Consider the following 14,385-nt stretch of genomic DNA (forward strand, 5'->3'; position numbering starts at 1 on the left):
TGTTAACCGGTGTACATAGAGGGCCACACCAGTTATTTTACACCGGTGTTAAATTGGTGGTGTAAGTTTTACACCTGTAGGTGTTATTACAACACCTATGGTTGTTACATTAACACTCTTTGGTGTTATGTTCAATCTCTAGGGTGTTATTTTAACACCTCAGGGTGTGGTCCTCTATTAACACCAATTGGTGTCAGTTTTAACACCACAGTTTTTACAGTGAATGACAAGGACAGCTTGGGGGTCTTTGTCAAAAATTGGTGAACCAGAACAGCAGTTTCGTCCTAAATTTCTGAGCTGACGAAAATTTGCAGATTTGTCCAGAGTCAAGGACTAAACAGTTGTTTTTATTCACAAATTTCGACAAAGACTAATGGATGTACTTTGTCATGAGGGGCATTTCACAACATTTCTTCTGTTGTCAAATCCTCCATACGACGATTTGCGAAAAATCTCTAGTCCAGTGACTCAATGTGGAGTGCCTATCACCCACAAACTGATCTGCATCTAGCATCTTATAAATCCTCTTGGAAGGAATGGTCCGGGCTGAAAGAATTTATATCTAAAATTCACGGAGCAAAATGCTGAAAATTTCATCAAAATTGGATAATTAACGAAGTTATTGAAATATAAATTTTATCAAAATTTTGTGAAAACAATTATAATTTATGCACATCGTCAGAAATATTCATTATGTGGGTTGATGATGTCACATCTCCACTTTCATTTTTCTTATGTTATTACATGAAATCATAAATGTTTCATTTTTGATAATGTGTAAATTGCGGCAATCAATAACTAATGCATTTAATCAGTTGTCAATACAATTGTTTTAGTTCTTGGTAGGAAAATTTTGAATAAACCTAATTTCATATACTAAAATCCAAAAGAACAAGTGGGGATATGACATCATCAGTCCACCTAATGAATATTCATAAAGACATGCCTAGAACTGTTTCACCGGAATAATGCAAATCTTTGACATTCAATAACTTTGTTATCCGATTTTGATCAAATTTTCAGCATTTTACTCTGTGAATTTTACTCTATATAGATATACATGCTTTCAGCCCGGATAATCCCTTAAGAGGATTGATATGCCTTAAATAAATCATTCTGCGGCCGTCGTAAAAATGTCTTCGTTTTTAACCAACAAGTATTTTTTAAACGAATGAAATAAGTGGTTGCAAACATTCTTAACCACCTTTAAGAGTAATTAATGTAAGTGCACGACATTAATTGTGCTATCCGAAATAGTGTTTTTCAGATATACAACTTTAAGCACTGTAACATGATTGTAATATCCAGATCATAACGTCCAAGGAGAACCCCTTTTTGCACTCATAAAACAATATTTACATTCTCATAAAGGCTTTTACAGAAAGTCATAAATAGCACCTACGAATACAAAATACTGACAAAGCTGAAAGAGTGAAGAAATAACTTGTCACATATTTACAAAGTCAATTGTACAGGTAATGTGAATTTATACGAATTAAATGCTAACTTAATATTTTAATGCCAGTACGAACAATGGTTATTCATGTTGACCTTGTTTTTTTTATAGTACGAATGCTGCAAGAAATAAGAGTGAATGAGTGGGGGCGTGGTCGGGAAGAAAGGGATGGAAAATAGACTCAGAAAATGGAGTGATTTGTATGTGTGTATCAACTACATGATGTGAATTGTCTTTCATAACGAGGGTTTCATATTGACAAAAGAATAATGAATTCCAATGGCACAAAATATGGATTTTTAGTGTGTTGAGCTCGTTGCAAATATAATATTTTCTTGCATCCCTATGTATATATTTACTATAATTATTTAAGTTTTTAAGCACAGAATCGCGGCACATGGTTTTTATTAGTTTTGCTCTGAAGACATGACGTGGGCATGCCCTCGAGTTTAACAATCATTTTCTTCGTCGCTGTTGATAGCCACAACTCATAAAGTGATGTAAACAACCTACTTTTATATAATTTTCCTGATTTGTTTATCATTCACAATGACATTAGGAAGACCTCAAGATGAATATCAAAATTTTAATTCAGAAAATCACAAACAGGAAAGTCTATGTTGATCGGTCGAAGGTGTTCATCACAGTTCAAAAAAACATCGGAAATCATCCAGGAAGACAATAATCTTGCATACTTGCTCTGATCAGAGTCATTAGCATTCAATTCATTTATATAGAGTCTTCAATAAAGTCTTGATCATGAATTCAGAAATATATGACGTAAAAGTTTATGTTGCCGCAAGATTCAGGAGAAACGGTCGGCAATGTTATTTCGATGACTTCGCAGTTCCGTTTGCTTTGCTTTTCGTTTGTTTGGGCTTTTTCTCATCGACCGTCTTCACCCCTTTTTCTATCATACTCAAGTCTTTTTTCTTCTCGGCTCCGTCCGAGTGGCTCTGCCGTTTGCACATGGCGGGTATTTGTGATAGCTGCGGTAATTTAGTCACATGGCCGGTCTTCGCCATCCTGATCGTTATGACGATGAAGACGACGATGACGAGGATGATGAGTATCGAAAATATTACGATGAGGGCGATGTGTGCCGGCTCCATAGAGTTCGGCGGAAGTCTAGCTGGCGTGGTCGCGGTCGACATCGCCGTCCACGTCGTCTTGTCGAACGTGATCGTTGGAGGCGGCGCTGACGTGGTCATCGTCTCTGTCGTAGGGTTGTCCGTGAATGTATTATTTTCAGTTGGTACAAGCGTCGGTTCATCTAGGAACTCACAGAGTGGAGTGGCAAGGTTTATTTCTATGAAAGTAAAAAAAATGACGAACATAATTTCTTCTGAATCAACGACAGGTCTTTAATATCTTAGTAAGTTTTGAAGGGGGAAATGTCATAATCTAAATAAAATAGAATTGTCTCAATGTGTTAAGTAATCATTATAGGTCCATGCCTTGAATCTTCGCCATAAAAGCATTGATTTATTCAAATCCTGATATTTTAATTTATTAAAACCTCATGCCCAGGCATTCATAGCCGATGATCTGGAGAATGGCGACTTACCTGTCGTCTCGCCCATTGGATCTGTCCAGTTTGCCGTAAGGAACGTCAGCTCGACCTCATCACCGGGGTATTTACCCCCATCGACCGGCGAATCAACAATGGGTGTTATCTAGACAAGAAAACATTATCTTTATTCTAAGATGAAGGGAAATTACTGCTACTATGTATGGAAGCTTAAAAGTGCCACCGAGATGTTGAGATAATTATCTCATCATGTTGACATCTTGTAGAAGAGATGATGAGATGACAAGATCCCGGATCTCATCATGTTGACATCTTGTAGAAGAGATGATGAGATGACAAGATCCCGGATCTCATCATGTTGACATCTTGTAGAAGAGATGATGAGATGACAAGATCCCGGATCTCATCATGTCAACATCTTGGAGAAGAGATGATGAGATGACAAGATCCCGGATCTCGTCATGTCGACATCTTGCAGAAGAGATGATTAGATGACATGATCATGGATCGAAGATCTTGTCATCTGACCATTTCTTCTAAAAAATGTCGACATGACGAGATCCGAGATCTTGTCATCTCATCATCTCTACTAAAAGATGACGACATGACGAGATCCCGGGATCTTGTCATCTCAACATCTCTTCTAAAAGATGTCAACATGATGAGATCCGAGATCTTGTCATCTCATCATCTCTTCTAAAAGATGTTGACATGATGAGATCCGGGATCTTGTCATCTCAACATCTCTTCTAAAAGATGTCAACATGATGAGATCCGGGATCTTGTCATCTCATCATCTCTTCCAAAAGATGTTGACATGATGAGATCCAGGATCTTGTCATCTCATCATCTCTTCTACAAGATGTCAACATGATGAGATCTGGGATCTTGTCATCTCATCATCTCTTAAAGATGTTGACATGATGAGATCCAGGATCTTGTCATCTCATCATCTCTTCTTAAAGATGTCGACATGATGAGATCTGGGATCTCGTCATCTTATCCTTTGCTATCAAGATGTCGACTTCCCGAGATAATTATCTCAACATCTCGGTGGCACTTTTAAGCTTCCATAACTATGGGCTGTTTTCAGTGGAATCTTTTACGTTGAACGAATGAAGGCTTTATGCTCTTTAAGACGGGAAATGACAGGGGAGCGGCTGCGTTTCGTGAAAGTTGTCGAATATTTTTATCCGGATCCGGGAAGTCCTGTTTATAAGACAGTTACCATAATAATAGAGCTTCTCAGACAATTAAATTCAAGGAAGGTTGTTAAATCTGAAAACTTGTCAGACAACAATATAACAAAGTAATATTGATGAAATGCTCCCCATAAGTTAAAAAATATAATATACTTGAAAATATTAAACATATACGCCCAAGACTTCACCTTATCCCCATTGTCTACAAAAAGCTTTTAGTAGATCCTCGTAATTTATAATTTTTTATTAGGAAAAGTGAGAATGCGAAATAAACATAAACATTCTGTTCCCATCTCCCCCCCCCTAAAAAGAGCATCTACCACACGATTATTGTGTCTGAACAAGTGGTACTTACTTTGACGTAATATAACTTTCCTTCTTCTAGACCTTGAAGCATTGTAGACATTCGGAAGTCCTGGGAATGAAACATAATAGATTAATATTGTTTTGAATTCAGGCATTCATATCGTCATTTGTTTTGAGCATTCATTTATTTATTTATTCATCTAACTAATGGCTGTGTAAATATATTTTATCAGGAATGGGAGAAGATAGAATTCAAAGATTCAAATATTTTTGCAAACAACCATATAGGTGAGCAGTTTTCTAAAGTTATATCAGATTTTTAAATATTTGTTGTTTTCTTTAATCCAATGTAATCAGACCTTACTGTACTTTACTATGTGGACTGGTACTGGTACCAAATCGTCATGGTTTCGAAATCTTTTAGATGTAAATCATATTTTCCTCACAAAGCCTACATAGCCATGATTATCCCAGAGAAAAATGTAAAGGGTATTTGGAATGTTTTGTTATGTCGTTTTGTGTTTTTGTTGTGGTTGTTGTTGTTGTCGTCGTCATTTATATCTCACCGTCTGATTTGTCCCATTCGCGTGAGTTGGCGGGAAAATATTCAATGTTAGAAATGACATTGAAGGAGGTTCCACGACTACATCCGGGGCAGGGGTCACCACCACACCGTAGTCTATGGAGTACAGGAAGATGTTGCCGTTGACTTGAAAGGGTGGGAGCCAGGAGAGAGAGACTCGAAGGAGACGAGTTGAACTGTTGCGACAGAGACTGTTCACGTGGGGGTCGATGGGGGCGCCAGAGTACTGAACAAAGACTGTCGTAATAAAGCAAATTCATATCAAGAATGAGAGAATGCGGACTTATGCTTTCATGAGTTATTATTACATTTATATATTCATTTTTTGGGGGGTGATAAAGTTCAAACCAGGAATGTAATTTCCTAGAACAGTACCTTATAAACATGACAGAACGGATCAATTATGACCAATCTTACGATCGGAAGTAAGTACTGTCCAGTAATGTTTGCCATCTAAACTTTGATAATAGTACGATTTACCCATACACTGCACTGGGAACAGTTACAGATAATTTAAAGATTAAAATTGTCCGAACATCTTACCTCCAACAGTGGAAATAAAGAATATCCCTAAAATTATGTTCAGAATGGCAAGAGTTTGAATTTTGCGTCTTTTATTTCAGCGAAAATGTAACAAATTGAAGTAAAGGGAAATTTAGAAATTTAAGATGTTTCTTTGCATGAACACTTGCAAAGAAACATCTTCAATTTCTAAATTCCATTTCTTATTCAATTGATTACACCATTCACTTTACATAGTGATGCTGCCTTTCTAGCATTATATAAAACATGTAAAATGACCAGCCTTTATCATCCCCCCCCAAAAAAATAAAGTCAGAAACTTGGGGTGATGTTTAAAACATCTACGAACGTCTACACTGCGAACAAGGCACCTATTGTCTGTCACGTATATCGGTAAGAACCAACTGAAAAAAAAAATCATCCGGATTGGAATAACCTTGTTTAATCATGGACATGGTTTAATAGATGGACCTTTTGTCATCATTACTATCATTATGAAAATAATGCATGCATTATAAAACCAATACACGGCATAAAACTGACGTTTAAGACCACAACTGATTTTATTTGGACTTTTATGACGTTCTTAAAAGGGTTGTAATTTATTCTAAATGCTTGGTGTGTGTGTCCAATGCCAAGCACTTTAGGAACCATGGATATATTATTCAGAGGACCCCATGGAAGAACAGTGGTATTCTGTTACTACCGCTGAAATGGGCCATCCTCCATATGATCTGTATCATGTATATATTTTATTCTTTTGTATGGAAATAAATGCAAACAAGCAAACAGAATAGCATCTCCATGTCGGAACACTGTGATTCGAGATGGATCAAACATGGACCTACAAAGAGAGAAAAAAAACCTCTTTTTTTATTTCATTGAATGTTTTCGATGCATTATTCCTAAAACAATTGTTTTTATGGGGGAAAAAACTAAAAAGATTATATCTTTTGAGAATTCTTATCTTACCTCGATTCATGCAGTAGTCCATATCACCCGTAACCTGAAGGCACTCTACGATATGAAAAAAAAATAGTTTGCTTAATAAAGGTAAATTGGAGTTCCGATGTCTCTTTCCTGTTTAACGAGATATTTGAATTTTATTTTCATGTCAAGTAAACATCATTTATGTAAATCAATCGTATAAAAAACATGCGACAACGAATGATTAGCATAAATAGCAAATAAATACCATAAATAAACATAAAGGCCCGAATTCACAAAGGTGGTTTCTGCAGAAACCACCTTTGTGAAAAGTGAAAACGCATACGTATCACATAATTGTGACATGTGAGTTATCAAGCAATGCAATATTGGCATTTACAACTTATTTTCCATGACGAATACGGAAATGTCTAACTCATTACAAATTAGGCCCCATTGTGTTTTGAAATCTTCACTTTCTCTTTTTTTAAAAAAAAAAGAAATCTGCAATGACAGCAACATTATACTAAAATTGAGATGATCATTATCTATGAATTTGATGTTGGGGAAGGGGTAGGAATAGCTGGTCTATATTCTATAAGAAGAGTGACGCGGCCTTGCAATTATTTTCATGACATTTGTCAAAGATTTTGCCTGTCGTTTGTTCTGTCAGATATTTCCGTCATCATGATTTTATGGTCCTTCCCTCCTTTCATCATACCTGCCTAGAGCTATTTATAACTGACCAAATATCTCAGTATTTTAAACATTAAAATGAAAGATTACTTTTTTAAACAGCTCTCCTTTAAAAAGAGAATTGGCACATTTGTATTTGGTTAAAGCGTGAACTTGAACAAATAAAGGATAACGATTGCTAATTACAAGTGATGCATCACGGAGTGGCAGACAGGACCAGTGCACCCCCCCCCCATCCTCGGGATTAGAAATATTATGAGGGGTTGTGCCCCCCAGTTTTCAAGAGACGAGAAATGTCTAGGATGCATCATACCTCAGCGGGCATATCAAGCATGGTAAATGAAACACTCTTCGAGTATTAATGGAAAATGACAGAGGAAGTTGCAACAGCCCCACCCCTTCTTTTTTTAATAAAAAATACTCCATAATTACACATACGCCATGATTACACAAACCTGGTGTCTGGAATGCTGTGATAGCTCCCATTAAAGATTTTTGCTGTCTTCCAGGACGGAATAGATGAATCTTGATATGAAATAGATAATAAAAAAAGTCACAGGCCATATAATAAGGGTGATATCAATAGAAATATTTAGTCTAATTAAGCCCCCTCACACTTTCTCAGAGTGCTCAGCAAGAATACAAAAATATCAGTCTTTGCCATCTAGGGGGGCGGTTATAAAAATGTTCATCAAGTTATGTTTGACTTTACACACGGACCTTGTGAATGACTGGACTATGACATGCCGAGGAAGGTTGCTAAAACATTTTAGTCTCATCAGTTTATTTCTGATGAAATATGAAGATGTTGATTAATTCCTTTAACTAAGTGCAAGCTATGATACAATGTATATCATATTTTAAGCTATCATGGAAAGGTCTGGGCTTACATTGTAGCACTTCATCGGAAGTCGATAGTATAACGTGCATAACTTTATAAAGAGTTTGAATTGAAAAAAATGCCTTGGTTTAATTTTTATGAGAGTAATGTTGCTCGTATTTAAGCAGTTCATTAAAAGGAAAGGTCATATAATTCATTGCGATATAGTGCGTAGCCTTTCGCGATTTTCTTTTTTTTGTCAGGGTCTTGAGCTGATTATCTTTGTCGTTTCATTGTTCTACCTGAATGTCAATGGCATCCGTCTAGTCGTCTCAACCTACGCGTTCTTAGTGTTTGCCCCCCCCCCCCCTATTTCATCAAAACAACAAATGGAATCAAGAATGCTATGATTAGTACGTTGCATGTGACAGGTAGCAACAAATAAGCTGTGTTGGATGGGTGTATTTGGAAGAAAATGCACTTTTAAACGTCACATTTTGAATTGATACCTGAGGTTCCTCTCCATCTCTCTGGTTTCCAGATACAAGAGACATCAATCCCTATAAACAACATTTGCTCCCACCACATCTCTACAAACATGTTTATCTTGCTCAATGTCAATTTCCTGCGGTTATTTCCTCTTTTTGCTCGTTGTTGTTTTTGTCAATTTTTTGTCTTTTTCCCCTCTTTCTTTTTAAATTGAAGTTTGCGAAATGCTTTTTGTAATTCTATTTTCATCAAATTAATTCTCCTCATTCTAGGGTAATTATGATTTATCATATCACCCATTCTGTTTTACCCCCCCCCCCTAAAAAAAAAAAAAATAGGGAGATTCGACACCGCTTTGTACTTGATGTCATTGTCTGTCTCTGAAGGACCCATGATTTCGTAATATAGGGGCCCAGAAAATTTACTTAAACAATGTAAAAAAAAAAAAGAGAGAGAAAAAAAAAGGGCTCGTTGCCAAGTAATGACGTCACTGTCACAGAAGAAAATGACAATTAAAAATGATGATTATCACTATTTTTAAAACGCCACCATGGGGGCGGTGACTCAGGTCCTTCTCTACTCTCGTAAAAATCATTACACTGGTGGGTGGGTCATTTAGGGGCGAGTCCCCGCCCAACCCCAAACTGGATCAACCAATGTCGTGTGTCGCCCAGGAGGTCGTCGTCCTCCTCGATACCAGGGGAACCCTATCGGCCTTCGATATCGCGTCGTAATCATCTGTTTATGCCAGAAGCACCTGCTCTGATTCGGTGGAATAGTTCTCAAGAGGGGGAAGATATTGCAAACGTTCGAATAACAAGGGTATGATTTGTTTAATCATAATGACCTCATAAACATTATACGATTCGAGCTGGATGACGATATAAAGAAACCACCTCTATTCCCATGTCATAATCACATGAAATTACAAAGAAAGTTTAATATGAAACTATTTGGCGTTGCATAGTTTAACGACAGTTCACCATTCGCCCGGACCATTCGGGAGTGGGAGAGAGGGAATTTCCACGGAGCATTGCCGAGGGAGGGGGGCGGTAAAGGGGGGGGGGGGGTGCGGGTGCAATGGGGATGGTAATCGGGATTTCAATATATTTCCTTCATAATTCATCCCTGTTTGTCAAATGAATCATTAACTATATATAGGCCTACCTACTATAGCAACTTCACCAAAAATAGTAAAAAAGTATGTCTGCTTGATTCTGCCACAATCAATTTGAATTTATCATGTTTATAGTAAGTAAGTGTTGGGTACATTTGCCGGTGGTTTTGGAGCCATGGCGAGGGCAAGTTTCATGTTCGGCTTCCTGTATGCCTCGACATGAACCCTCGTTGAGCAAAGGAACAAAAAAAAATATTTCCCGTTTGACCACTCAAGGTCACTGGCATATGCCTAATGCTGTGAGAATTTGACTGCCGCCCCCCCCCCAAAAAAAAACAGTGGAAGAGAAAACAAAAGAAATGAATTACAAAGTTGTAAGTTAGAATCCAATTTAATTTATTGCATTTTCAACATTTTAATTATTGATTTCCAACACGTTTTCTCTGGCATCATGTTCATTTAAAACAAATGTATTTGATCTTTTGTGATTTTTCATTGATTTTTGACTCGCTCACTTTGATCGCTCCAAAATTTCCGAATAATGAATCATATCCTACGGTCCGTCACCTAAGAACTTTTGCCTCATTACGCCATTGCTGAAAGAAAATGATGTGATAAAATGACATCATGTGGTGGGAAAATGTCAGATTGGAGATGTCAAAAGAGGCGGAAAAGTAGAATAGAGAGAGAGATGACGTTTTTTGACATGTTTACACGAGTCATTTCTAGCCTTGTAGGTGTGAGAGGTTACGCGTTCCCAAGCCCATAGGGATCCATTATTGCTACAATGATTGCCCCGTTAAAATATATCTATGTTTATATAAAGAAAGTCTCAGGAGAGATAATGTTCATTGTCGTACATTTTAATGCTTTCTGGGGTCTGATTGAAATGGAAGGCTGACATCGTTTTAATAGTACAAGGCAATGGGAAACTACAGAAAGAAACTTCAGGGAAAGAGGGTTGTGTATGCCTTTCCATGTACAAGAGATGGCTAACCCGTGGTAAAGTTGGAAGCTGACTAATTATCATATAAGTATATCACGCATTTTCATAGACCCCCCCCCCCTCCTCCCCACCCCTTCCAGCCCGTACGTCTGCAGACTCAATCTCGGGTTATTGTCTTTTTGCCTTTGAATACTAAAAACATAAATGAAGAGCCACACAATTTTATGTTCTTGCAATCAAACCCTTTAAATTTGTCTCAATTGATACATTATAGATCACAATGTATAAGGTTCCTCATGAGTAAAGACTCGAGTCAGTTGAGCCAAAATTACTCAGTATACAGATATCCAAATAGGTCATGACGAGACAACCTTGACAACAAACGTTTCAGAGAAAGGCCTATTTTCTTGATTGTAGGCCTGTATATAAATTGGAATCAATTGTAATTCCTCATAGCCCCAAAGTCCCAGGTTCAGTTTTATTAGACTATAATTTTGTAGTTCATGTTTTACAACAAAAAATGTAGAGTCCGTTGTTATTTCTTATTTCTATTCAGTTCATTGAATGATTCGTTGTGAGAATTTGAATTTGATGGCTGATCTGATCTAAGGTGTAAAGCTTCCAGAGTTGCATTTTAAGGGTGCTACGCCTCAGTTACACTCAAAATTCGCACCTTTTCATTCTGCATCTTTCACACAATACATGTTTCATGACATACTTTTTAATTTGCTTCGACAAAGAATTCAAACTTTGAGAACGAAATACCTTTAGAACCAAAACTGTCAAATAATCATGGGATTTCGGTAGTTATTAGGCTTACCTCGAGTTCATAAAGTTGTCCAAAACTCAGGTTGTTGAAAATATGCTCCTCTGTTGACTTTGAGGGGGTAGGAAAGAAAAATAGGAGGAAAATGTTCATCAGTAGTTCACTATCTCATTCAATTTTTATGCAACAATATTCCGGAGTGACAGGACAGTCACATTTAGGGATTATTCAAATTGATTTTCGAACCCCATTAAAATACTTTTCATTCGTACGTATTCATTTTTTTTTCTATTACAACCATCTACAAATTTAGAGTTGGGTGGACCATGGACTTACTACAACATTGGTGAACTGTCGGTTTCTTAGGTGGTTGCTTTCGGGGTTTTTTTTAATCAAAACCTAGCCATGGCCGACATTATTTTAATGAGAATCAATTATGCATTTTTAGGGAAAATGAATATATTTTGGAGGTGCTCTTAAAAAAAAACCGCATCGAACTTTTGCTTAAAGAACTAAAATGAACAATTATTGAAATTTATTGATTCGGAGTAAGGGAAATAATTATGAAGGGGAAGACAGAGAATAGTAATTGTTGGGTTTCCTTACCACCAGAATCTCTTCGTTACCAACAAGACACGGATCACTGAATACACTTTCTCCTGCCATCATACCATCAAAACTTGCTAATTTCAAGACGTACATATCATCTGGCTCCAATCCTGAGAAGGGAATGGAATAGAAGATAATGATGTAATGATATTTACAGTGCATTGCTATAATTCAAGTCGTTTGTGATTTAATGAGAAGGAAACAAATATGAAAGAAAACCAATATAATCTTTAAAGGTCAAGTCCACCTCAGAAAAATGTTGATTTGAATCAATAGAGAAAAATCAGACAAGCACAATGCTGAAGATTTCATCAAAATCGGATGTAAAATAAGAAAGTTCTGACATTTCAAAGTTTCGCTTATTTTTAACAAAATAGTTATATGAACGAGCCAGTTACATCCAAATGAGAGAGTCGATGATGTCACTCACTCACTATTTCTTTTGTTTTTTATTGTTTGAATTATACAATATTTCAATTTTTACGAATTTGATGATTAGGACCTCCTTGCCTGAAGCACAAAATGTTAAAATAATGGAATTCCACATGTTCAGGGAGGAATGAAACTTCATTTCACATGAAAATGACGAGAAAATAAAAATATTTCATATTTCATATAATAAAATACAAAAGAAATAGTGAGTGAGTGATGTCATCAGTTCCCTCATTTGCATACAGACCGAGATGTGCATATAACTGTTTTGTGAAATGAAGCGAAACTTTAAAATGTCATAACTTTCTTATTTTACATCCGATTTTGATGAAATTTTCAGTGTTATGCTTGTTGATTTTTTTCTCTTTTTATTCAAATCAAGTTTTTGTTGGGGTGGACTTGTCCTTTAATACCCCTTTCATAAACCCCATTAAAATGAATTAGGCGGCTAATAGCAGCATAATTTGGTCGTAAAATTGGAGGAGGACAAGAGTTATCCGCATTACTCTGATGCTGCTATTATCCGCATAATAGCAGCATCGGGACAAGATTTTGAGTTTATGAACGCATTTCCAAATTATGCGGATAATTGCCATGGTGCGGTCACAAGGTCACCCTTTTCCAACACAACCGCATCGGAGGGGGCGTGTCCAGTTGTCATGGCGATTATCCCCCTTTTTCAGGACGGGCGCTCGTAAAAATAATGCGGCTTATTTTCGGAGTTTATGAACGCAATTTTTATTGAATTATCCGCATTACTCTTAGGCGGCTAATTGGAGGATAGGTTTATGAAAAGGGTATAAGTTTACAGGATGGGCAAAAATACAGCTTGCCATTTGGATTAGCGTTATTATTCACTGGGCCGGGTTCTGACAATGTCAAATAAAAGAGAGGTGTATCCACATATTTTCAGGACTCACTTTTTTGTTTTAGGGCATTGGAGACAGAAATTATTCATCAACCATTTGGCGTCACACCCTTTAGCTCTCTCGAATTGCAAAATTGAAAATGATTTTGTGGTTTGCTTTATCATTGATTTTAAAGGTGAATGTATTACTCAATCCACGGAATTATCTCAGAACTCCTCTCTCGATCCTGGCACAATTATTTTGTGGTTGCAAAGGAAGGTCGATAGAGGTGACTCGTCACACTTAGAAAAAGAAAGGTCGAAGTGTACAACCTAAAAGCAACACTGCCAGCACCTTTTTTGGTGCAATCGTTCACCTTTATTGAAAGAGGTGCAAAATGCCCCCTATTTCCCGATCGTGACCTCAAATACCCAATTGCACTCGAAAAGGTGCAACAGAGGGTTCATCAATATGCGCGTTCAAAATGTAAAAATTACAGGGTTAATGTCCCAGTCACAATTCCCTTTCGATGGCCGTACGGCGAGTCCAAAACAGCAGTTTTATTCATTCTTACTCAAACCACCTATCCATGCTATCTGTAGCTGGTACAAAACAAATGTTAAAACGGCTGATTTCGACTCGTAAGGCCGCCGTAGAGCAAATGTGATCGAAGTATTACTGCACATTCTGTTGCAAGCACTTCGTAGGGTGTTCACCAAAAAGGTATTCACAGTGTTGCAATTGAATGATGTAAAAAAGTTTTTTTTTCTTAGTGTGATGAATATTAAATATGGAATGCCAAAGGTCACCTAACATTGACTCATGAATATATACGAATGGGAAATACCATCAAAGTTTACCTGCCGGTCGTCGCCAGTCGACCCTTGCAAACAGATTCCATGATGTTCGACCATCCGGTCCAGTAACGTTCTGAGGTACGATGTCGACGTTGATATATTCAGAAACAACTTCCGCTGAAAATATATAAAGGGAAGAAAATCCATCAAAAATACGGTGGTAATATATATTCATTTTAAGTAACCTCGCATTGACCGTGCATACACTCTCAAAAGTGAACAAATAGGCATGATCGCACTCGTTAGCACCCCTTGGGCGGGCCGGCCCTTGGGATGCT

General features: G+C 37.1%; 1 protein-coding gene across 1 annotated transcript; it reads right to left on the reverse strand.

Moving 5' to 3' along the window:
- Positions 1–781: 781 nt before the first annotated feature.
- Positions 782–14,157, reverse strand: LOC121415688. Its single transcript, XM_041608996.1, has 9 exons — positions 14,111–14,157; positions 11,968–12,080; positions 11,416–11,472; positions 7,679–7,748; positions 6,573–6,617; positions 5,062–5,315; positions 4,545–4,604; positions 3,024–3,132; positions 782–2,765 (listed from the first exon to the last, which is right to left on the reverse strand). The coding sequence occupies exons 2-9, from the start codon at positions 12,061–12,063 to the stop codon at positions 2,284–2,286; spliced, it is 1,173 nt and encodes a 390-aa protein (XP_041464930.1). The 5' UTR covers positions 12,064–12,080; positions 14,111–14,157; the 3' UTR covers positions 782–2,283.
- Between the last annotated feature and the right edge of the window lie 228 nt (positions 14,158–14,385).

This window comes from Lytechinus variegatus, chromosome 5, assembly GCF_018143015.1.
Source record: "Lytechinus variegatus isolate NC3 chromosome 5, Lvar_3.0, whole genome shotgun sequence".
NCBI lineage: Eukaryota > Metazoa > Echinodermata > Echinoidea > Temnopleuroida > Toxopneustidae > Lytechinus > Lytechinus variegatus.